At 39.2% G+C, this 23,846-nt stretch overlaps 1 protein-coding gene across 1 annotated transcript in view; it reads right to left on the bottom strand.

Moving 5' to 3' along the window:
- Nucleotides 1–23,846, bottom strand: part of tapas (tudor domain-containing protein 7 tapas) — a 279,776-nt gene that overhangs the window by 242,660 nt on the left and 13,270 nt on the right. Inside the window, exon 3 of the mRNA XM_090376230.1 lies at nucleotides 8,049–8,158. Coding sequence (XP_090232356.1) covers nucleotides 8,049–8,158 — 110 coding nt within the window. The remainder of the gene's footprint in view (nucleotides 1–8,048; nucleotides 8,159–23,846) is intronic.

The following is a 23,846-nucleotide window of genomic DNA, read 5'->3' as shown; positions in this document are numbered from 1 at the left end:
GAAGTTCTCTGAGCAGTGCAGACGGGCTGCAAGAGTAGCTCATGGAGTATTGTCAATGATATACAGGAATTTTTCCAGCAGGGATAAGGAAGTGATTATTCCCTTGTATAAGGCAATGGTCAGGCCACACCTAGAGTACTTTATACAGGTCTGGAGGCCTCATTTCAAGAAGGATGTAGAGCTGCTGGAACGAGTACAGAGAAGGGCAACAAGATTAGTGAATGGAACAAAGGGGTGCTCTTACGAAGAAAGGCTTAAGTTTTGCAAATTACAGTGTCTGGAGACTAGGCACCAGCAAGGTGATCTGATAGAGGTGTATAAAGCCTTGAATGGTTTGAGAATGCTCAATGCTGATGGGATTCTTCCTCTAGCTCAGAATAATCACCTGAGAGGGCATAAATTCAAATTGAGGAAAGACAGATGTAGGATAGATGTGCGGAAATTTGCCTTTAGCCAGCGGGTGGTTGGTTGGTGGAACAGACTTCCATCCCTTGTAGTGGAGGTTGATAGCCTAAATAAGTTTAAGGCTCAGCTGGACAGGTATTTTGAAAGAACAGAGGGGTGAAGTGGAAGTGGGTTTTTTTTTTTTTTTTTTTTTTTTTGGCTGATGCTGCATAAGCTTGCTTTCTTGCATCAAATGCCTCTACTAATGCTAATGTTAGAACTTATAGCTTGGTGTTAGACTAAAGCACCCTAACAGTTTTTGGTATGGATTTTTGTTTGGAAATTCTATTAGACAAACAGATTTTGATCGTTTCAAGAAATATACTGTTGTTGACCTTTTCAAAATGTTCAGTTAAAATTTCGTTTATAAGAATGGGCCTTCTGTCTAGACTTAAGTTATACATGAGCATTTCCAAAGCCTCACTGGAAAGAAAAGATATGAACAAGTTTATTTATTATTTATTTTTTCTCACTAAGCTGAATATTCTCACGCAAAGCACTGCTATGAGCAATTGTTAAAAAGCCTAGCATAACTTGGAATAATGTTATAAATACATATTACAATTTTTTAGGCTTTCTTGTGCACCGCTATCAATTCCTTAAATGCCAATTTCCAGGCAGAGATTGGCATTTAAGTGGCATTTAATTTTCCAGTGGTGCAAAGACAACTTAATTGATTTCAATCCTTCTAAAACTCAGTCTTGTCTTATATCTCACAAAAAGGATTCTTCTGCTCCTATGCTTATCTTTGGTGACACTCTGATTTCTAGGCAAGATGATACATCTCTTTTGGGGATTACTCTGACTTCTAATCTTTCTTGGCATAAGCACATTACAAATATTGCTTCCTCTGCATCTAAAAAACTTGGTTTTCTCTTTCGCTCTCGGCATTACTTTTCTTTCAAACAGCTGTTCACTCGGTACAAATCACAAATCCGCCCTACCATGGAATATTGTTCCCACATCTGGGGCAGTGTCCCCAAAACCTCTCTCAGGTTTCTAGATTCCATTCAGAAGAGAGCAGTTAGGTTAATTAACGACTCCTCTCTAACAGTCTCTCCACTCGCTGTCTCATAGATGTTCTGTTTCTGCTGCATGCCTTTTCTACAGATACTTTGATGGACACTGTTCTTCTGAATTAGCTTCTATAATTCCCGCTCTCTCTTCCAAAAGAGTCCGAACATGTGCCGCCACCAGCCAACATCCATTTACTATCCAACTTCAAACTCACAGAACCAACTTTTCATCTTCCTCATTTATTAATTCAGCTGCCGTTTTCTGGAACAAGCTTCCTTCATACATATTTCCTGAAAATTACAGTCTACAGAAATTCAAGTCTAATGTCAACAAATATCTTCTTTCATCTTCTCAACCTCCACAACCCAAGCACAGTACTAAGTACTATAGGTTTTAATACCTCTTGTGTTTGGGGTTTTCTTAAAAAATAAAATAAAATAATTAAAATTAAAAACTATTGCACTGCCATGAAACGAAATTTGCGCAAATTTTGCATTTATAAGATCATCATATATCAATGGGACTGGTACGACATGTAGCTATAAAGTAATGCTGCTTTAGTCTGCCAAGGTAATCGATTTCCAAAATGGAAGTGGAAGATTTAAAAACTGTAGGTATAATAAATTTGCACTTAACATATCTTGGAGTAATGGCATTAGTATACCCATGTGAGGTACGTTGGATTGAAGAGCTATGTTTGAATCTTCAAACTTTGGTCTAACATTTTAAAGAACCAAGGAAACTGCAGTATTCAAGCCAGAAGAGAAAAACACGAACAGACTTTCTGCATGACTGAGATTAACATGCATAGAATTATCAGCTTGCCTGTTTACGACTGCTTTTACCAGGAGTTTGCAATTCAGAAGTTCTTTAATTTAAGTCATCAATTTGTCATCTCCCCAAAATTTTGAATCACAAAATGGATTTGAACATGAGTTAGTGCCACCACTTACTGGTGATTGCTTGTTGCACTTCTTCAATTTGATAACTTTTAAAACTCATATTGGTTTCCCCCTCTCCACCACTTTAACCTCTTCTTTACACAGACTGTCAAAAGTTGCCACTGCTCTGCCACACTAGTTACACATTTAACCAAAGATAGCCAATGTGTAAACACATGCTACAAAAAACGTTTTACTTCTTTGGTATGAATCAGTTGAAATTGTTTAAAGCTTTCTTTCCTTTTAGCCCTTCTTTCTAGTTAGTAGTAAATTTCCAAGTATTTATCCACTTTCACAGGAAGGTACACAGCTCCTAGTCAGTCTAGTGAAAGAATCCCATATGCTTTCAGTTTGATCAAAGGTATCTAATGTTGTACTTTGTAGAGTCACATTCTAGTGTTGGCACTGAAAACAGGCTTCTTTCAATTTAACAATCTTTCTTTCTTTCTTTTTTTTTTTTTTTTTTTATTATTACAGAAGTAACCATAAAGGGTTATAGCTTGGAATCAGTTTGATTACTGTCAACTGAAGCAATTGAAAATGGCCCATTTTTCAGAGCCATCATCATTACTTCTTTTCCTATTCATGCAATTTCACCAATGCCTGTTGTTTTTGTTCTTTCACAGCTGTATTTTTTTTTTTTTTTTTTTTGCTATTTCACTATCGGGAAACCCATTTCTGAATGATGCACCTGCACGATCAGCACAACTCAAAGAAAGATTATGTTCTATGACAAAAGATGCAAATAAACATGCCATACATGACATCATCACAAAGAAATGTAACATTACTTCTACATTTCTTTCTGTGCAATGCACACTGTTGGTATGCTTACTTGTTTACATATGTCTGATTTCAACACATTTTCCGCAGTTTGAAATTGAAAGATCTCTTACGCATAAGTACACTTAAAAAACAAGTTACCTTTTTCGGATTTTATAATACATGGAACTCTTGCATATACGCTGAGTGATCACTGAATTATGACCACCTACCTAATACAATGTGGGCCACCATTCAGATGGATAACAGCCACTATTCACCTAGGCATTGACTCCACTAGATGTCTGAAGATGTACATAGGATTTCCAAGGCTTTCCACAGTGTGGGAGACAATTACGTGACCATACGCCTCACTTCCTGTTTCAAAACATATCACAGCTGGATTGAGGTCAGGTGAACCGGGAGGCCAATCAAGAAGGGGGATATCTTCACTGTGTTCCTTGAACCACTCATGCACAATGTGAGCTCAATGACATGGCGCATTATTGTCTTGGAAGAGCCCATTTCTGTCCTGGACAAAAAGGCAACATGGCAGAGTGCACACAGTCCTAAGAGCTGCTGTAGACCTCATCAGTGAAACATTGGTCCATACACCCCAGGAATCCTAGTTCTTGCCAGTAAAATACATCCCATACTAAGCAACTGCTGCAACCTGCCTGGATAGTGGGCACCACACATGATCGGAAGCATGGACCCATGTTACTTGGGCCACACACAAAGGCATCCATCAGCATGTTGTACCAGGTATTTGGACTCATCCAACCAGCACACTTGTTTCCAGTCCTGCAGTATCCAACCAGCATATTGCTGACTGCACCGCATTTGTGATTGACAATGAGCAGTGAGGAGAGGGCATCTCTTGAGTCATCTGCTCTGGAAACCCATATGCACATGCACACACACACACCTGTGTGTGTGTGCAGCACAGTCATTTTGGATGTTGTTCTTACATTCCCCATACTGTACTGCAATGTCAACTGTTGCACAATAACTTACTGTAGAGCCCCATACAATGTGCTGCACCCTTTGCTGGCCACAAATATCACCTTGTGTAATCCTTTACAATTCTGTCGGTGGGAGGTTGTTTAACCTGTTTGACACCATTCTTTGTACACCTTAAACACAGTGGGCTGTTAGCACCCGACCAAGATGTGCCACTTCCAACATGGAAGCACCCGACAAGAGTTTCCACAATCATGCCTTTCAGGAACTCCGTGACATATTTACTACATCCCATAACTGCTACTTTATTACTTTGCCTTGCACACCAGATGCAAATTACACTCCTCTTGCATATGCGCTGTTTGGCTTTTTATACTATGAGCTATGCAGCATAGCCCATTTCAGATGGGATGGTCATAATTCAGTGATCACTGAGTGTATCTCTGCTGAAATCTTATGTCATGTTTCTTTGGCATTTTACTAAAAGACCATGCTAATTAGTTTTTCACTACACAAGTACTATCAGATTATTGCCTGTAACAAAGAACAATGCTATTAGTGTAAGTTTCGATTTTGGAATGTAGAATACTACAGCATATCTGACACTCAATTCATTAATGAAAATAAGCAGAAATTTTCAAATATAAAAAAAAAAAATTAAAAAAACAGATGGGCTGAAGTTTTTATCTGCCTTAATGAGCTGTGAAGTGTGATCTCCAAGAATGATCCTACTGCTGTCGATATTTAACCACTGAGCTCTTTAGTTAAAATACCCTAGTAGCCAGTAGTGAACACATCACTTATGTTCACTAAAAATTATTATGAACATATGTCATAATAATTTTTCCTTTGCACATTTTATTCTTTTGGTTTCCCTATTAAGGAATAAAAATTTTTGCACATGCCTCTTCAGGATTTCAAGACACCATATAATCTGATGTACAACTGACTTCTGAAGTAACAAAAAGTCTATTTTAAGATTGATTTATACACTGGTATGAAATCTTAAACTGGTATTAAAGATGTAGGGTTAAAAAGCCATGAAATAATACCAATACATTTATAATTTATATCATTATAATATAATATATATTTTAACATGAATTTATATGGGTTTATTTGCCTAGTTGTAGTAGTAGTAGTAGTAATAGTGGCGTGTGATGTAAGAAAGTAAGTGTATGAGCTTATGCAGCATCAGCCGAAAAAAAAAAAAAAAAAATTACACAATCATTCCCTCTAAACGATTGTCCAGTTTCTAATTAAATTTATTTAACCTATCAACTTCCACAACGACAGATGGAAGTTTGTTCCAGCAATTAACCACCCGCTGGCTAAAAGCAAATTTTCACACATCTATTCTACATCTGTCTTTCCTCAATTTGAATTTATGCCACCTTAGGTTCGTAATCTGAACAAGTGGAAGAATCCCATCAGAATTCAGCGTGCTCAACACATTCAAGGCCTTATACACTTCAATCAGATCACCTCGCAGGTGCCTATGTCTCCAGCCGCTGCAATTTGCAGAACTTAAGCCTCTCTTGGTAAGAGGATCCTTACATTCTCCTCAAATATCTTGTTGCCCTTCTCTGTACACGCTCAAGCAAATCTACATCCTTCCTAAAATGAGGCCTCCAGACCTGTACACAAGGCATGGCTGACCATTGCCTTATACAGAGGGACAATCACCTCCTTTCCCCTGCTGGTCCTGCTAGCAAAATTCCTATATATCATTGACAAAACCCCATGAACTGCCCTGACAGCCTGTCTGCATTGGCTCAGAAATCTTCATATCTGACTGCACAATTACTCCCAGGTCATTTTTCATTTTCTACCTTAAGTGTAGTACCACACAGTTGGTACGTTCCTCTGGGGTTACTTCTACCCATATGCAGTACTTTGCATTTGTCAATGTTAAACTTCAGTTGCCACTTCTCAGACGATCTGCCCAAATTTTCTAGATCCTGTTGCAGTAGTACACTGTCGTTAACAACCCTGGCAACCTTTGTATCATCTGCAAACTTCGACACTAAGCCTGATATACCTTCATCAATATCATTGATAAATAAACAAAACAACAGTGGACCAACACCGAACCCTGTGGGACTCCACTAATAACATTAGAAAACTAAGAGCAGTGCCCATTGATTACCACCCTGTGTCTTCACTTACTCAACCATCCTTTTATCCATTGTAGCAACTTACCCTTAATACCATTCTGCTCCAATTTGTACAGTACTCTTCCATGCGCAAGTGTCAAAAGCTTTCCTGAAATCCAAATATATGATATCAAAATTATTTTTTGTATCCAGTTCCTTTGTAACCACATCATAATATCCAATCAAATTTGTCAGACAAGAGTTTCCCTTAACAAACCCATGCTGTGTCCGAATTATTGCTGCAGTCTTGTCTAGATGATCCTGCATCTTTAACCAGTGACTCCATTATTTTATCCGGAACAGAAGTTAAACTAACTGGTCTGTAATTACTCGTGTCACCCTTTGTCAATTGGGGATACATTTGCACATCTCCAGTCCGTGGGAACCTCCCCTGAGTCCAAAGATGCTCTCATAATTATGGCTAAGGGTTTGCTTAGTTGCTTTGCCGCCTCCTTTAATATAACTGGATAGATTCCATCCACCCCAGGTGGATGGGATCTATCCAGTTTAACTTTTCTTACGTTTAACTTCAACAATTTCTCTTCCACTTTGCTCTCAGTTATTACAAAATCATTAAGTATCTTGCTACAATTTGATAACCTTCTGCCATTTTCAAACCTTAATAATTCGTCACGTGTGAATGTAGATGCAAAATACTCATTCAGTTTGTTTGCTATCTGAGCAGGATCATCAACAGTCGAACCATCGATGTCAAGTGGCCCAATCAGATTCATCCCCTTCCTTTTAGAGTTTATATAAGTAAAGAAATCCTTGCTGTTTTTCTTAGCATCTTTTGCCAAGGATTTCTCATAATCTGCCTTCGCCTGCCGAATCTCCTTTGTACCTGATTATAGATTAACTTATATCTGCCATAGGCTTCTGAGTCGCTTGATAATTTATATGCATCCCATGCATTTTTCTTCTCTGTTACAAGTCTCATTAGTTCATTTGACAACCATTTAGGCCTAAACCTTGAACAATATTTCTTAATAGCTATGAAACTTTTAGTAGCTTCCACAATTAATTCCTTGAATGCTTCCCACTTAGAATTTGCAGTTGGTAACATCAGTTGATCCCACTGTGTAGAATTTAAAAAAAACTGAGATCACAGTAGTCACCTTTACAGAAGCAAAAACCCTTTCCTTTACCCCTGATGGTAATTATATCTTTAAGTAAATCCCACATCAGTGCACTGTGATCACTGCCACCTAGTGGTTCCTTTATCTGCAAATTCTTAATATCGTATTTAATCTTAAATACGAGTGATCACTGCTGATAACCAGATCAAGAGTATTACCCTCTCTGGTTGCCTTTCGAACATGCTGCTGTAGAAAACAATCATCCAATAAAAACAAAGAATATGCCCATCATCTTTATCAGACAAACACAAGTCATGGAATTCATCACAAGTGATGTTTTCAGGTTTCCTCTGATATTTCCAAAAAGTAGAGACTTTCTAGATTGTCACATTCTAATAGAAAACTCACCTTCATATTGAGGCACTGTTTAAGAGAACAATTTGCGGTACAGTACCGAACAGACAATTGTGAATTGTTATTACAGAGTGTAAAAAATTGCCACAACACAAACTTTCGAAAGAAAGAGCAAAAATTATTTAATTAAAAAGTGGTTCTTAATGCAAGTTTTATTGCAATATACTATTACAGGGAAGCACATGATGTTGGTATAAAAAGATGGTTAACTTTCTTGGTGAAGTAAGAGCAAACAGAGGTCAACGATATATTAAGCAAAACTATATACATACCTGTTTACTACTTGGGCTACAAAAGTTCTACCTAAAAGTTCAGCTGCATAGTCAGATATGATACCTTTTTCTACATATACTTGTAATCCTTCCAATCGACATGGAACTGCCTAAATTGTAAAAAAAAAAAAAAAAAAGATAATTGAATAACAAGTAGTATTTCATTTGGGCAAAAATTCAATAACAGAATTTTAATAACAGAACACGTGAGTGCATTCAATTAAACTGCTATAAACAGAGCTTATGTAACCACAGTAAATGAGGACTTTTGCCATGCTTCGCACTCCCCCTCCACTATTAAGGATCTACTGCTATGATAAAAATAATCTAAGTTCGGTACTGTTTTACTACGAGTCTGATAATTAGAAAAATAAAAACCCTATTAAAAAAACGAAATGGAAATTGGGAGAAAGAATAAATAAAACCACCACTACACTGCGAATTCCTGCTTGGTTGCTCTCTGAAGTACTAAAGTGACCAAAGGCTATTGTTGTTATTTGGTTTTTTAGGAGCATTAGCAACTAAGGCCATATTGCTCCGAGGATATGCGGTGGTCATTCCTCTGACCTTTCTGCATCCTCTGTATTCGGTGGTCATGGGCTCGAACCCCGGTCTAATCAAGAAGCGTGTGCTACACACTGCCGCTCCTGCCCACTTGGCTATGGAGGCGCCGTGATCAAAGGCAAGAACGCAACAATGTATGAACAAAGCATGACAACTGATCAATAATGAAATCTGAAAGATTTTATTTACAATAGCACTCTATTTAATAAAAAGATCAGGGACCTAATCTTTAAAAATGTTCCAAGCCTGCAATGCTTAGACTACATATGAAAAAAAGCTATGATCTTAGATGTTGTGTTTCTGCAGGTTAGAGTCCTGCACTGATCCATTTCATTAGATCTGACCTGCACGCGACTCCCATTGATTGTACCAACAAAAAAAAAAACAAAAAAAACAAGATGGGGGGGGGGGCCTTTGATGTCAAGAAAATCTTAAATTTTTTTACACAATAATAATAATAATGCAAAATCCAATCAATTAATAATACCAATCATTTTTATTAAATATAACAGAAAAAAATATAATAAAAATAGCCATAATATAATTAATTTTATGCATTTCTGTTATATAGAAAAAGGACAATCAACAGTTTTTGGGTTCAGCTGCATTCTTTCTTGGATAAGAAATTAGAATGCAGAAAATTTTTTTACTGGCTACACTGCTGGTAGGAATGGAAAGAGTGAAACAAGCCACAGCTGCAAAATTAGGAAAAAATTCTTGCAAAAAAGTTTTGGAAAAAAGGTTTGCGAATTTTTAATTTCATTTATTTAAGTTATAAATTCACGTAACAAATTCTTCTGCCCCTGCAACTACTTAGGTATCCTTAAATTTGTGCACGAGTTCTTCTGGTCTCTTTCTCCTTAACGCTCTCCCCCCAGCATCTATTCAGAAATATGCTTATAGCTCGCCAGGCTTCTGTGATTTCATGAACAATGTAAAATGAATTTTTTTTTTTTTTTTTTTTTACAAACACAATTTTTAATAAGATTAATAAATGGATGAGTGTAGTATGTGCTCAGGTCTATTTCCTCGGCTCAAGTTTTGTTAACTATTCTGAATAAACAGACCTGATTAAAAAGTTCCACCAGTCACAGACAGGAATCGAACTAAAATCTCTCCTCCATTGAGTGGAATAGGCAGAATACCAATATCCCAAGGAGGATATCAAGAGCAAAGAGCACTTGGCAGAAAATTATCTAATCTGGGGGAAACTCTGGATTAAAATCAGAAGGTTCTTTCAAAGTTCTAAGGCATGAGACCTTAAAATAATGTGAAAGTGACAAGTATTATCAAAGGTCTTTTCAACATTAAGCAGAGAATTAAATGTTATAATTCTACAAATAATCAAATGATATAATTTGTTTCCACTTTATCTAGTGCAATTTTTTTTTTTTTTTTACAGAAGTCGCGACTGTTATTTGTAACAATGTACAGGCAGTTCCTGCTTTATGAGTTCCCGGTTTATGTTTTTTTTTTTTTTTTTTTTTTTCAAGTATCAAAAAAATTGAAAATATGAACATTAATTGGGAAAAAATGAATGTTAAACATTCATAAATACTGCATTTAAAACCATGCGCACAGAGACGAGATACCACTGCATCATGAAAACATTGCAATGTGAACCCAATAACACACTGTTTTTTGGAAATTCGTTCCACGACCTCGGAAGTTGAAATTTTTGCTATATAAAACTCTAAAAGGTCATTCGTTTTTATAGTGTAAATTGTATTAGTTACAAATTCAAATCATTAAAATGCACTACCCTGTCATCGTTATCATATGTTCCATTATAAGAATCAATTTTGAATGCCTTTGTGATATTTTTCTAAAGCACATTTCTGGAGGTCACGACCATAAAATAATATGCACTTTCTGGTTTATTGGGCTTTTTCTGTTACTGCAAGCAATTATAAATGTGTAGTAAACATGATGTTACTGCATTTGTGAAAATACCAATAGCTGGAATTGTGTGGTTTTTTACATTATTATGGTGAACTGTGTTTCTCTTTTACTGAAATCTTCAATCATATAAAAAACAAATAAATTTTCAGAATCTTCTGTTTATTCCTTTTTTATTTATTATTTTTTATTTTGTAAACGTGTTATTCCATGCAAATTTTGTTCATTAGAATTTGTGCATTCTGTTAAAAAAATGCTTATGCATGCTATTGAAATTTATAAAGAAAAGAGAAGACTATCTTGGAAACAAATGCCTCTTGAAGCATTTCTGAAGACAATGACTCCTTGTGCAACAAACCAACGAGTGCCGAGCCAATAATGAGTGATCACCGAGTGTGTATTTAGTTGATGATGATGAAGAATAAACATTCTTTAACATTTCTAAGTCATAAATAATTTCTTTATTATAATTTGCTTGACTTTTTTTTGTTGCACAAGGAGTCGTCTTCTTCAGAAATGCTTCAAGAGGCATTTGTTTCCAAGATAGTCTTCTCATTTCTTTATAAATTTCAATAGCATACATAAGAATTTTTTTTAATGGAACGCACAAATTGCAACTAACACGATTTGCATGGAATAACAAGTTTACAAAGGTCGCCGTAGCCTAGTGGTCAGCCGTGCAGGTGCATAAGTACACATGCTTTGAGTGACCGGGGTTCAAGCACGTGACTGCTGAATATGGTGCTGTTTCTTGTATTCTGTCTATCTTGTGAACTCCTCTGACCATTTGGTCGTCCGGAGTATAAACAGAAAATTTAATTTTTATTTTTTTAACAGATATTTATTTAAAGTATACCCAGTATAAAATAAAATAAAATAAAATATTTCCAGAAGCTTTCGGAACTCGTGTCCCTTTCTCAACTGATAAAATTTTTTAAATACGCTACAAGCAAAGTGTGGCACGTTACTCATTCGTCATTGTTGTAGCACGGACGTGTGCTGCCTTGCGCCAGTGATCATCCATCAATAAAACGGTTGTCTCCAGGATTGGATGTATACGCATGCCTTTCTGGCGATTTAATGCCTTAGGGTTGTTCATTATGTTTAGTGACTCTAGCCATAGGCGGTGGCGAAAGTGTCGCGCGTGGTCCACTATCTCAAAGTCGCGCTTGGGGTCAAGATCGTGGTTGGTAGCCCAAAAATGTTCTGCAAGCGCGGACTGGTCAGTTTCGGCAAGCCGGATTGCTCTGTCGTGTTCCGTGAGGCGATCCTGGAGACGTCTCGATGTCTCACCCACGTAGCAACTGTTACAGGCCCTACAGGTGATACGGTACACTACATTGCTGCGTAAGACAGGTGTGACAGGGGTCTTCACACTGGAGACAAGTGAACGTAGGTTCCTACCTGGTAATTGTACACATTTTATGTTGTAACTTCTCAGGATCTTCGAGATACGTCCTGACACTCCTGGATAGTACGGAATGTAGGCGGATGATATGCCGACTTGCTTCGGAGGTCTTGGGTTGGAAGTAAGTTCTTGTGCCTGTAACAAGCATCTGTTTAGTACATGGGATGGATAACCGCATCTGGTTAAGTCCGCCTTCACACGGGAGATCTCGTTACGTCTAATTGTGTCGGTGCTGGAATGGCTCCAGGCCCTGGAGAACAGGGTGCGGGCAGTGCTATTGAGATGGCTTGGAGCGTGGCCGGACCCGTAGTTGGTGAATTGACCGCACCACATGGGTTTGCGGTATACTGAGGTCTCTAGATGTGGGCCTACGCGATGCACTAGCACGTCCAGAAACGGGAGCGAACCGTCCACCTCTGATTCTACGGTAAACTTGATGAAATTGGATAGAGAGTTGAGGTATTCTAGTAGTACCGTTTCAGAACCACGTGGTATTATGGTAAAAATATCGTCGACATATCTACACCACGTTGTAATAGGTGTAGGTGGGTTCTGGTGTATCTGTTTCTCCAGATCTTCCATGGCGATGTTAGCTACTACGGAACTGACAGGGGCACCCATAGCAGTGCCATGTACTTGTTTGTAGAGTGAGTCTTCAAAGGTGAAGATGCTGCTAGAGAGGCATAGGTTGAGGGCGGTACAGATGTCATCAGTGGATAGTGACGTCCTGGATTGGAGGCTTAAGTCGCTCTCAAGGAGCCTTCTGGCGCAGTGCACGGCCTGTTGGACGGGAATCGAGGTGAATAAAGAAACCACGTCAAATGATGCCATGACAGAGTTATCAGGGATTGAAATGTCCTTAATGGTGTTAATGAATTCACTGCTGTTTTTAACGGTGTGAGATGTATTACCTATAAGAGGCGAGAGGAGGCTCGCGATGTGTTTGGACAGTTCATACGTTGGGGCACTGCAGCAAGACACTATAGGTCTGAGAGGAATACCCGGTTTATGGATCTTTGGTAATCCGTAGAATTGTGGTAGTTGGCAGCCAGTAGCACGCAGAAGATGGTGAGTCGCGGTCGGGATCTTCTTATCTTTAAGCCATGCGTGGACAAGTTTATTAACATTTGCTTCCAGACGTTTCAAGACTTTAACGGGAGGATCAGGTAGAGGTTCATATACGTTAGGATCGAGTAATAGGGCCAAGGCTTTCTCTCGGTAGGCTGATCGGTCCAGCACAACAGTCCGGCGCCCTTTATCCGCAGGAAGTACAACGATGGAGTTGTCTTTTCTTATAGATGACAGGGCGGCACGTTGGCGGTGGTTGAGGTTTGAGCACGTTTTTCGAGTGTTGCGGAGGACTGCGGCAGTCTTGAATCGGATCTCGTTGGCAGTTTCTTCGGGAAGGTTGGTAATACTGGCTTCTATGCCCATAGCGAGCTGTGTGATGGGAGGTTTCGATGGTATAACGGCGAATTTCATACCGTTTGATAAAACACTCAGCTGCTCGTTGGACAGTTGTTTGTTACTTAGATTCAAGACGAAAGAAGTCGTGTCGTCTGAACGAGTGTTCGTCTTTAAGGAGTTAGTTTCTATGCTCAAGTTTATGAACTTGCGCTGTTGGCGTAAACGGTAGGTATCCGAGGTCTGACTAGCCCGATGGCAGATGGTATGTATAAGGTTTGTAAATACAATAGGCGAGACCTTACCTTGTATATGTTGTAACAGTCTGGACTTGTTGTAGTCAGCGTTCCTGATTTCACGGTGGAGATGGGATATCCATAAATTTAACGTGCGTAGGCTGAAGTTAAAGCAGGCACGATCCATATGAGAGTTGTGGAACGGGGCTTTGTATCGGAACCCTTTAGGTATAATTCGATTGCTTTTGCATCTGTGGGCGAAGCGTAAATGTTGCCTGTAGCGAGCTATTGAGAGGAAGCACTTTTGCAACTGTGCACAATCGTTGTAGGTATTATGGCCATAAAGTGATCGAATAGTGACAAATGGGCCTGGAGTACTGGGGTCCATAGTTTAACAGATATTTATTTAAAGTATACCCAGTATAAAATAAAATAAAATAAAATATTTCCAGAAGCTTTCGGAACTCGTGTCCCTTTCTCAACTGATAAAATTTTTAAATACGCTACAAGCAAAGTGTGGCACGTTACTCATTCGTCATTGTTGTAGCACGGACGTGTGCTGCCTTGCGCCAGTGATCATCCATCAATAAAACGGTTGTCTCCAGGATTGGATGTATACGCATGCCTTTCTGGCGATTTAATGCCTTAGGGTTGTTCATTATGTTTAGTGACTCTAGCCATAGGCGGTGGCGAAAGTGTCGCGCGTGGTCCACTATCTCAAAGTCGCGCTTGGGGTCAAGATCGTGGTTGGTAGCCCAAAAATGTTCTGCAAGCGCGGACTGGTCAGTTTCGGCAAGCCGGATTGCTCTGTCGTGTTCCGTGAGGCGATCCTGGAGACGTCTCGATGTCTCACCCACGTAGCAACTGTTACAGGCCCTACAGGTGATACGGTACACTACATTGCTACATTGCTTCATAAACTTGAGCATAGAAACTAACTCCTTAAAGACGAACACTCGTTCAGACGACACGACTTCTTTCGTCTTGAATCTAAGTAACAAACAACTGTCCAACGAGCAGCTGAGTGTTTTATCAAACGGTATGAAATTCGCCGTTATACCATCGAAACCTCCCATCACACAGCTCGCTATGGGCATAGAAGCCAGTATTACCAACCTTCCCGAAGAAACTGCCAACGAGATCCGATTCAAGACTGCCGCAGTCCTCCGCAACACTCGAAAAACGTGCTCAAACCTCAACCACCGCCAACGTGCCGCCCTGTCATCTATAAGAAAAGACAACTCCATCGTTGTACTTCCTGCGGATAAAGGGCGCCGGACTGTTGTGCTGGACCGATCAGCCTACCGAGAGAAAGCCTTGGCCCTATTACTCGATCCTAACGTATATGAACCTCTACCTGATCCTCCCGTTAAAGTCTTGAAACGTCTGGAAGCAAATGTTAATAAACTTGTCCACGCATGGCTTAAAGATAAGAAGATCCCGACCGCGACTCACCATCTTCTGCGTGCTACTGGCTGCCAACTACCACAATTCTACGGATTACCAAAGATCCATAAACCGGGTATTCCTCTCAGACCTATAGTGTCTTGCTGCAGTGCCCCAACGTATGAACTGTCCAAACACATCGCGAGCCTCCTCTCGCCTCTTATAGGTAATACATCTCACACCGTTAAAAACAGCAGTGAATTCATTAACACCATTAAGGACATTTCAATCCCTGATAACTCTGTCATGGCATCATTTGACGTGGTTTCTTTATTCACCTCGATTCCCGTCCAACAGGCCGTGCACTGCGCCAGAAGGCTCCTTGAGAGCGACTTAAGCCTCCAATCCAGGACGTCACTATCCACTGATGACATCTGTACCGCCCTCAACCTATGCCTCTCTAGCAGCATCTTCACCTTTGAAGACTCACTCTACAAACAAGTACATGGCACTGCTATGGGTGCCCCTGTCAGTTCCGTAGTAGCTAACATCGCCATGGAAGATCTGGAGAAACAGATACACCAGAACCCACCTACACCTATTACAACGTGGTGTAGATATGTCGACGATATTTTTACCATAATACCACGTGGTTCTGAAACGGTACTACTAGAATACCTCAACTCTCTATCCAATTTCATCAAGTTTACCGTAGAATCAGAGGTGGACGGTTCGCTCCCGTTTCTGGACGTGCTAGTGCATCGCGTAGGCCCACATCTAGAGACCTCAGTATACCGCAAACCCATGTGGTGCGGTCAATTCACCAACTACGGGTCCGGCCACGCTCCAAGCCATCTCAATAGCACTGCCCGCACCCTGTTCTCCAGGGCCTGGAGCCATTCCAGCACCGACACAATTAGACGTAACGAGATCTCCCGTGTGAAGGCGGACTTAACCAGATGCGGTTATCCATCCCATGTACTAAACAGATGCTTGTTACAGGCACAAGAACTTACTTCCAACCCAAGACCTCCGAAGCAAGTCGGCATATCATCCGCCTACATTCCGTACTATCCAGGAGTGTCAGGACGTATCTCGAAGATCCTGAGAAGTTACAACATAAAATGTGTACAATTACCAGGTAGGAACCTACGTTCACTTGTCTCCAGTGTGAAGACCCCTGTCACACCTGTCTTACGCAGCAATGTAGTGTACCGTATCACCTGTAGGGCCTGTAACAGTTGCTACGTGGGTGAGACATCGAGACGTCTCCAGGATCGCCTCACGGAACACGACAGAGCAATCCGGCTTGCCGAAACTGACCAGTCCGCGCTTGCAGAACATTTTTGGGCTACCAACCACGATCTTGACCCCAAGCGCGACTTTGAGATAGTGGACCACGCGCGACACTTTCGCCACCGCCTATGGCTAGAGTCACTAAACATAATGAACAACCCTAAGGCATTAAATCGCCAGAAAGGCATGCGTATACATCCAATCCTGGAGACAACCGTTTTATTGATGGATGATCACTGGCGCAAGGCAGCACACGTCCGTGCTACAACAATGACGAATGAGTAACGTGCCACACTTTGCTTGTAGCGTATTTAAAAATTTTATCAGTTGAGAAAGGGACACGAGTTCCGAAAGCTTCTGGAAATATTTTATTTTATTTTATTTTATACTGGGTATACTTTAAATAAATATCTGTTAAACTATGGACCCCAGTACTCCAGGCCCATTTGTCACTATTTATTTTTTTATTTATTTTTTTTTATTTTACAGGCAACGTGTTAATTTCTTTGGATAAATCAATCATTGTTTAAACAAACTAATTAGCTAACTAATTTCACTGTTGGGAAAGTAACCACAATTTTTAACATTATGTCTATGGAAAATAAATTCCCACTTTATGCTCATGCGCTAGGAATGAATTAACTGAATTTTGAGATACCACATAAAAACACAAATTTGTAAAGTGTGACTGCAAATAAAAATTAAAGTATAAACAATCAGTAAAAGCAATGTCAAAGCACTACTGTAGTGTTTTAAAAAATTTCCAGGGATTTCCAGGCCTGTTGGGAGTCATAGTGGAACAAATAAATACATGGGTTCTGTTAGGGTAACAAAGAGTAGGAAAAGGTACATGTATACTTGCATATACACCAAAGTGAGAAGTATAATTAATAAATTTGATGAAATTGTTTGTTATTTGGGTTTTAGGAGCATTAACAACTAAGGCCATATTGCTCCGGGATATGCGGTGGTCATTCCCTGACCTTTCCATATCCTCCGTATTTGGTGGTGACGGGCTCGAACCCCGGTCTAATCAAGGAGCGTGTGCTATGCACTGGTGCTCCTTCCCACCTGGATACGGAGGCGGCTAATAAATTTGATAAGTTTCAAGTGCTGGTCAAGACATCAAAGGCAGATAGTGTTGGAATATCAGAGACGTGGTGTCACACAGATATAAACAGCACAGAACTGGAATTTGGGGAATACAATGTGTACAGAAAGGATAGACAGCACAGGAAAAAGGAGGGGTTATGCTGTTAGTTAAGAAACACAAAATCTCAGGAAGTGCATTGAACTGACACCGGTGGACAATGAAATGTTGAGTCAGTGGGGTGTGACATAAGCAATGGGAAAGGGAAAATGATAGTAGGTGTGTGTTATAGGCCTAATGAATCGGAGAAGTATAATGAGCAAAAGTGTAGAGAAATAGAGTGGGCCAAGTAAATCAGATTCTTATAACAGGGGATTTTTAATTATTCCAGATATTGACTGGAACTTGTGGTTGGTCACTTGCACACTAGCAAAACTTTTTTGGATTTATTGGATGACTGTTTTGTACTGCAACATGATCGAAAAGCAACCAAAGGGAGCAATACTCTTGATCTGATTATCAGCAGCAATTATTCGTGCATTAAGAATTTGCAGATAAAGGAACCACTGCGTGACAGTGATCACAGTGTACTGATGTCGAATTTACTTAAAGATGTAACTACCATCAAGGATAAAGAGAAGGGCTTTAACTTTCGTAAAGGTGACTACAGTGGTCTCAGACAGTTTTTAAATTCTATGCAGTGGGATCATACCAACGGTGAATTCCAAATGGCAAGCATTTAGGGACTTCATCTTGGAGGCTACTAGGCTTTACATAGCAACTAAGAAATACTGTTTAAGGTTTAGGCCTCAATGGATTTCAGATGAATTAATGAGGCTCGTGGTAGAGAAGAAAAATGCATGAAATCCATACATATTATCAGGCGATACAGAAGGATATGTCAGCTGTAAGCTAGTCTGTAATGAAGTAACAAAGGAGTTAAAGCAGGCGAAGGCATATTATGAGAAATTTTTGACAAAGGATGCAAAGAAAAACAGCAAAGAGTTCTTTGCTTATGTAAACTCTAGGAGGAAAGGGATGAATCAGATTGGTCCACTTAACATAGACGGTTTGACTATTGATGATCATGCTCAGGTAGCTGATAAACTCAGTGAGTATTTTGCATCTACATTCACATGAGGAGTTATTTAAGGAGGGGAATGCCAGAAATTTATCAAACTGTAACAGGGAGCTAAGTGATTTTGTAATAACTGAGAGCAAAGTGGAGGAGAAATTCTTTGAAGTTAAACATAAGTAAGGCAAGTGAGGTGGATGGGATCTATCCAGTTATATTAAAAGAGGCAGCAAACGAAGTAAGCAAACCCTAGGCCATAATTATGAGAGTTTGTTTTGCAACGGGGAAATCCCATGGACTGGAGCTATGCAAATGTATCCTGAATTCACAAAGGGGATTAAAGTAACTTTAGACCTGTTAGTTTAACTTGTGTTCTGTGGAAAATAATGGAGAACTGGTTAATGAAGCATTTCAGAATCATCTAATCAAGATTGCAGTAATAATTGAGATACAGCATGGGTTTCTTAAAGGAAAGTCTTGTGTGACCAATTTGTTTGAATACTATTTATGTGATCATAAAAGGAACTGGATGCAAAAAAATAATTTTCATATTATTTTAGCATTATATTAGCAAGGGCACATGATGTAAGAGCGAGACCTTATATAGAATCAGACAAAAAAAAAAAAAAACCACACACACACAGACGCTTCTCATTTCACCCATCTGTTGGCTCAAAATGTTTGTCTAGTTCTGCCTTGAATCTGTTTAAGCTATCAACTTCTACAACGACAGATGGAAGTTTGTTACAGCTATCAGCCACATGTTGGCTAAAGGCAAACTTCTGCATATCTATTCTACAACTGCCTTTCTTCAATTTGAATTTATGCCCTCTCAGGCGATTTTTCTGAGCAAGAGGAACAATCCCGTCAGCATTGAGCATGCTCAAACCATTCAAGGCTTTATACACCTCAATCAGATCACCTCGCTGGTGGCGCATCCGTAGCCAGGTGGGAAGGTGCAGCAGTGTGTAGCACACTCTTCTTGATTAGACCGGGGTTCGAGACTGTCACCACCAAATATGGAAGATGCGGAAAGGTCAGGGAATGACCACAGCATATCCCGGAGCAATATGGCCTTAGTTGCTAATACTCCTAAAAACCAAATAACAAACCTCGCAGGTGTCTAGTCTCCAGACACTGTAATTTGCAAAAATTAAGCCTTTCTTCATTACAGAAATCCTTTGTTCCATTCACTAATCTTGTTGCCCTTCTCTGTACTCATTACAACAGCTCAACATCCTTCTTAAAATGAGGCCTCCAGACCTGTATACAGTACTCAAGGTGTGGCCTGACCATCGCCTTATACAAGAGGATAATCACCTCCTTATCCCTGCTATGCCGACAGGGCTAGCCGGGTGGGTAAAGTTCCTGCCTGGCAACCCAAGGTCGCGGGTTCGAATCCCGCCTCGGGCTTGGATCTGAGTACTGCAAAAATCTTGGGAGGTGCATTATGGCCATAGAAGCCGATATGCCAACAACTAATAAAAAAAAAATCCCCTGCTACAAAAATTCCTGTATATCATTGACGATACAGCATGAGCTATTCTTGAAAACCATCTGCACTGCTCAGAAAACTTCATATTTGCCTGCACAATTACCCCAGGTCCTTTTCACTCTCTACCAATGTCAGTGAAGTACCGCACAGTTGATATGTCACTCTGGAATTACTGCTTCCCATAGGTAGTACTTTACATTTGTCAATGTTAAACTTCATTTGCCACCTCTCAGCCCATCTGCTCAACTTTTCTAGCTCCTGTTGCAGCAGCGTACTGTCATTAGAGTCATTAACAAACCTGCAGACCTTCATATCATTTGCAAACTTGGACATTAAGCCTGATAATTTTTTTTTTTTTTTTTTTTCCCCCTCGCCTTTTCCCATTATTATATGGGGGTCAGCGTTTTTATTGTTTTGGCATGCAATTTTTACAGCCGGATGCCCTTCCTGACGCCAAATGATGTTGTTTATTAAAATTAAAAACAAACAGTGGTCCTAGTACTGTTCCTTGGGGAATCCCACTTCTTAGATCAACCCAATCTGAGGAATAGCCATTTATCACAACCCTCTGCCTCCTGCCCTGAAGCCATCCTGCTATCCATCTAAGGATTTTAACACATTAATACATTAAGTAGGGAGTCAAGTATCTCCTGTGGCAGTTTTTGAATCTCCATATTAAATGTCTTCATTTTGCTGCAAACTTATCTTGGAAATGATTACTGGGAGCGGTTTGGAGAGTAATGGAAGTAGTGGAGGGGGAGAAGAGAACTCATCTGTCTGATATTTTCTTAACCAGAAAGTATTACGTGGAAAAATGTTCCACCAGTTTCACATGCTTTATCTATTCTGGCCATCCATAATGCTTTAAAACTATGCAAAAAATATGATAAAACTGTGTATGTAAAATTTCAGGACAGCATAAAACAGAGCCACCCAACACACTAACTTGATAGCACAGCAGATGAGGAATGGTGATAGTAAATCTGTGAGTAATAAATGTACATGTACATAAAAAGTCGTGTGTAGCGTGGATGGATTTCACACCCAGTACTACATGTATATGGCTCCTTACCAGATATTTTTGCTTTTTAATTTTTTTGAAATAGTATTAAAATGAATTCATGTTGACCAGAGAGTGAACAAATGAGTTACCTAATATTATGAAAAAAGAAATTTAGACATGCTTCCAACAACAGTACAACAGCTGAGCTCAGTCCAAAGGCAGTTACTATGAAAGGGATATGAAGCAAAGTTGAATAACCTAAATGAATCTTTGCATTTAAAAACAAATATTCATTACTTTTGGGCAGCACCTCATTCTGTATCTTTTTTTAATACAGGATCATCAAGGAAACATGCAACAGTTTTCTGTTGCATATATTTGTTGGTGTACTGTGTTGGCATTAGTGAGTTTGGTGTCAAACGTGTAACACATAGGAGTTTTTACTAGTTTGTGATGCCATCTAGTATCTTCCTACTTATTGGGGCCCTCTCTGGCAAGTTCAAAAAAATCCAGAGTTTGCCCCTGCCAGAGTACACACACACACATCTACTTACCAACTGCCCTCATCCACCTCGGGGGCAACAGGGGGTGCCAAGTGTCCTAAGAGGCTACGTGAAAATAACACAACCCAACACTACACTGTACAAATCCTTTTCTTAGACAATCTGGCCTTTACAATGAACTGTATACATCATACAGATAGTATGCAGAGTTAGAGACTCTTTGTACCAAAAATGGATCATAAAAAATGCAATGATGTCAAAAACGAAATGTGAATATGCATGAAAATACTGCATGTATACAGGAAGAAGTCATCAATATCCCAAAGAAATCTATGAATAAATGTCTCAAGAGCGAGGGATAAAGCAAACATCCACTTTAAGCATTGCTTGACAAGACTTGAAACTGATTCCTTACAAAATACAGGTGTAACAAACCTGACTAACATTGACAAAGAAAGGCAAATTAGCCTCTGATTCATGTCATTTGGTAACCAATACAATTTATTCACCACACATTGTTCACTACTGAAATGCACATCTACCCTTAGCAGCCATGTCAATAAAAAGAATATGCATATATAGGGGTGAAAACCCTCACAGATTGAAGACTCTTTTGCATGCTGTAGTGTGCAATTTCATCATCGGAATTGCTGGATAAGTCTTCCCAGATGATACAGTTAATGCAAAATGCTAGATGAAACTCCAAGTTCACTTTGTTTCAACCCCTGAAGGCATGGACTGGTCACAGAATAAACACAATTGGACAGATACAGGTCTTGTCAAATGTAGTATTTCATTTCTTGAAGGAACATTTTAATGATAGGATCATGTCAACATCCTGGATGATCTTGGCTACCATACCCAATGGATCCAAATCTCTGTGGATATTCCTGAAGGACAATGTTTACTAGAATCATCGACATACCACTGAAGAACTGAAAAGTGAAATCACAGCAACAGTTGAGGGTATCTCTGAAAGGAAACTGGCTGCAGTTATACTAAACTTCAACCAACAGCTTTGAATTGCATTGGATGCACAGAGTTCAAATTCTGAATATGTTTTTGACTAAAAAATAAACTCCCATGTCTTATGTATTTAATGACACCAAACTTTTGTTACAGTATTACAGCAGACACATCAGAAATATAGTCACTGAAAGCAGCTGCATCCTTTCTTGATGACCCTGTGTATCTTCAAGTTGTTATTGTATTAAAAAAAAAAAAAAAATCTTAATTTTCCTAAATGATTTGGGCATTTAATTCATAAATTCATATTCATGTATTAATATTCAGCAGTGCTTTTTTTGGGACGGTACGGCGTACCGGCACCTTTATTAACAGTAATGTGTGACATTTGGATGCAATGCACTTCGAAATTTGTAATATTCTGTAAATTTTTTTTCACATGTTTACCTACTATTCAAATAGGCTTAAAATTATTTAACTAAATTTGCATTTTTCACTGTCTATTGTCTCTGCTCTGGTCCACCTTCTACTGCAGTGGTGTCTAAACTTTTCCCGTACAGGGGCCATATTAAAAAAAAATTCAAAGTTAGATTTCTTTATGCTGATTTAGTTGACTTTCCGGGCGAGTCGTAGATTGGACACCGCTGTGAATCAATTGTACGTGCCCCATTCGAGAATTAGGAGAGAGCGAATTTCTTTTACTCCAAAAAATAATCATCTGTTCTTTCGCGGATATGCATTATCGACATTTTTCCATAAATTTTCCCTATCTGTGTTTACATGATCACAGTATCTGAATGATACTAACATTTTGGACAGTTTCAAAAAAAAAAAAAAAAAAAAAAAAAAAGAAGAAAAAAATTCAGATTTAGGAACTAATGACAACGTCGATGACAAGAGAAGGAAAATTAGGACAACGAAGGTTTAAACCTTCTAAACAACAATTGTTGTCATTTGGCGAAAATGAAGTTAGAAAATTGTCAATTAGGTTACGGTTAAATGAAAGAGATACAATTTGTGGATTTCGGGAATACCTAATTGCATTTGATGGACGCTCTGAGTATGATACCAATTTCATTAAGCCAATGTGAACAAGGATTTTCACAAATTAATCTTATCGCCAGCCCAACAAGAGCTTCATCGATGACAAAAATAGTTTCTTCACTACTGTTTCTTAAAATTGCAGGCCCCCGCTGACCCGCTTCGATTCAGCAAAATATGTCGATTCCGTGGCTGCTTCGGAAACGTCATTCAGCAACCGACACACAAAGGAAGAAAAGAAGTCGGCATTGGGTGTCGGATGAGAACTTAATAAAAATTTGGAATATTCTACGAAAACTTTATGAAATTAATTTTACTTATGTTATTTATTTGTACTTATTATTTTTAGGGTCTGTAGTCTAACGAAAGACCCTATATATAATGTCACTCAGTTGTCTGTCTGTCCGTCGCAGCATTGTATCTCTGGAACCA

This window comes from Mastigoproctus giganteus, chromosome 6 (assembly GCF_048544385.1).
Source record: "Mastigoproctus giganteus isolate SK-2022 chromosome 6, ASM4854438v1, whole genome shotgun sequence".
In the NCBI taxonomy this organism is placed as follows: domain Eukaryota; kingdom Metazoa; phylum Arthropoda; class Arachnida; order Uropygi; family Thelyphonidae; genus Mastigoproctus; species Mastigoproctus giganteus.
Note: the sequence above shows the minus strand (reverse complement) of the source record. Positions and strands in the feature narration are given on the sequence as shown.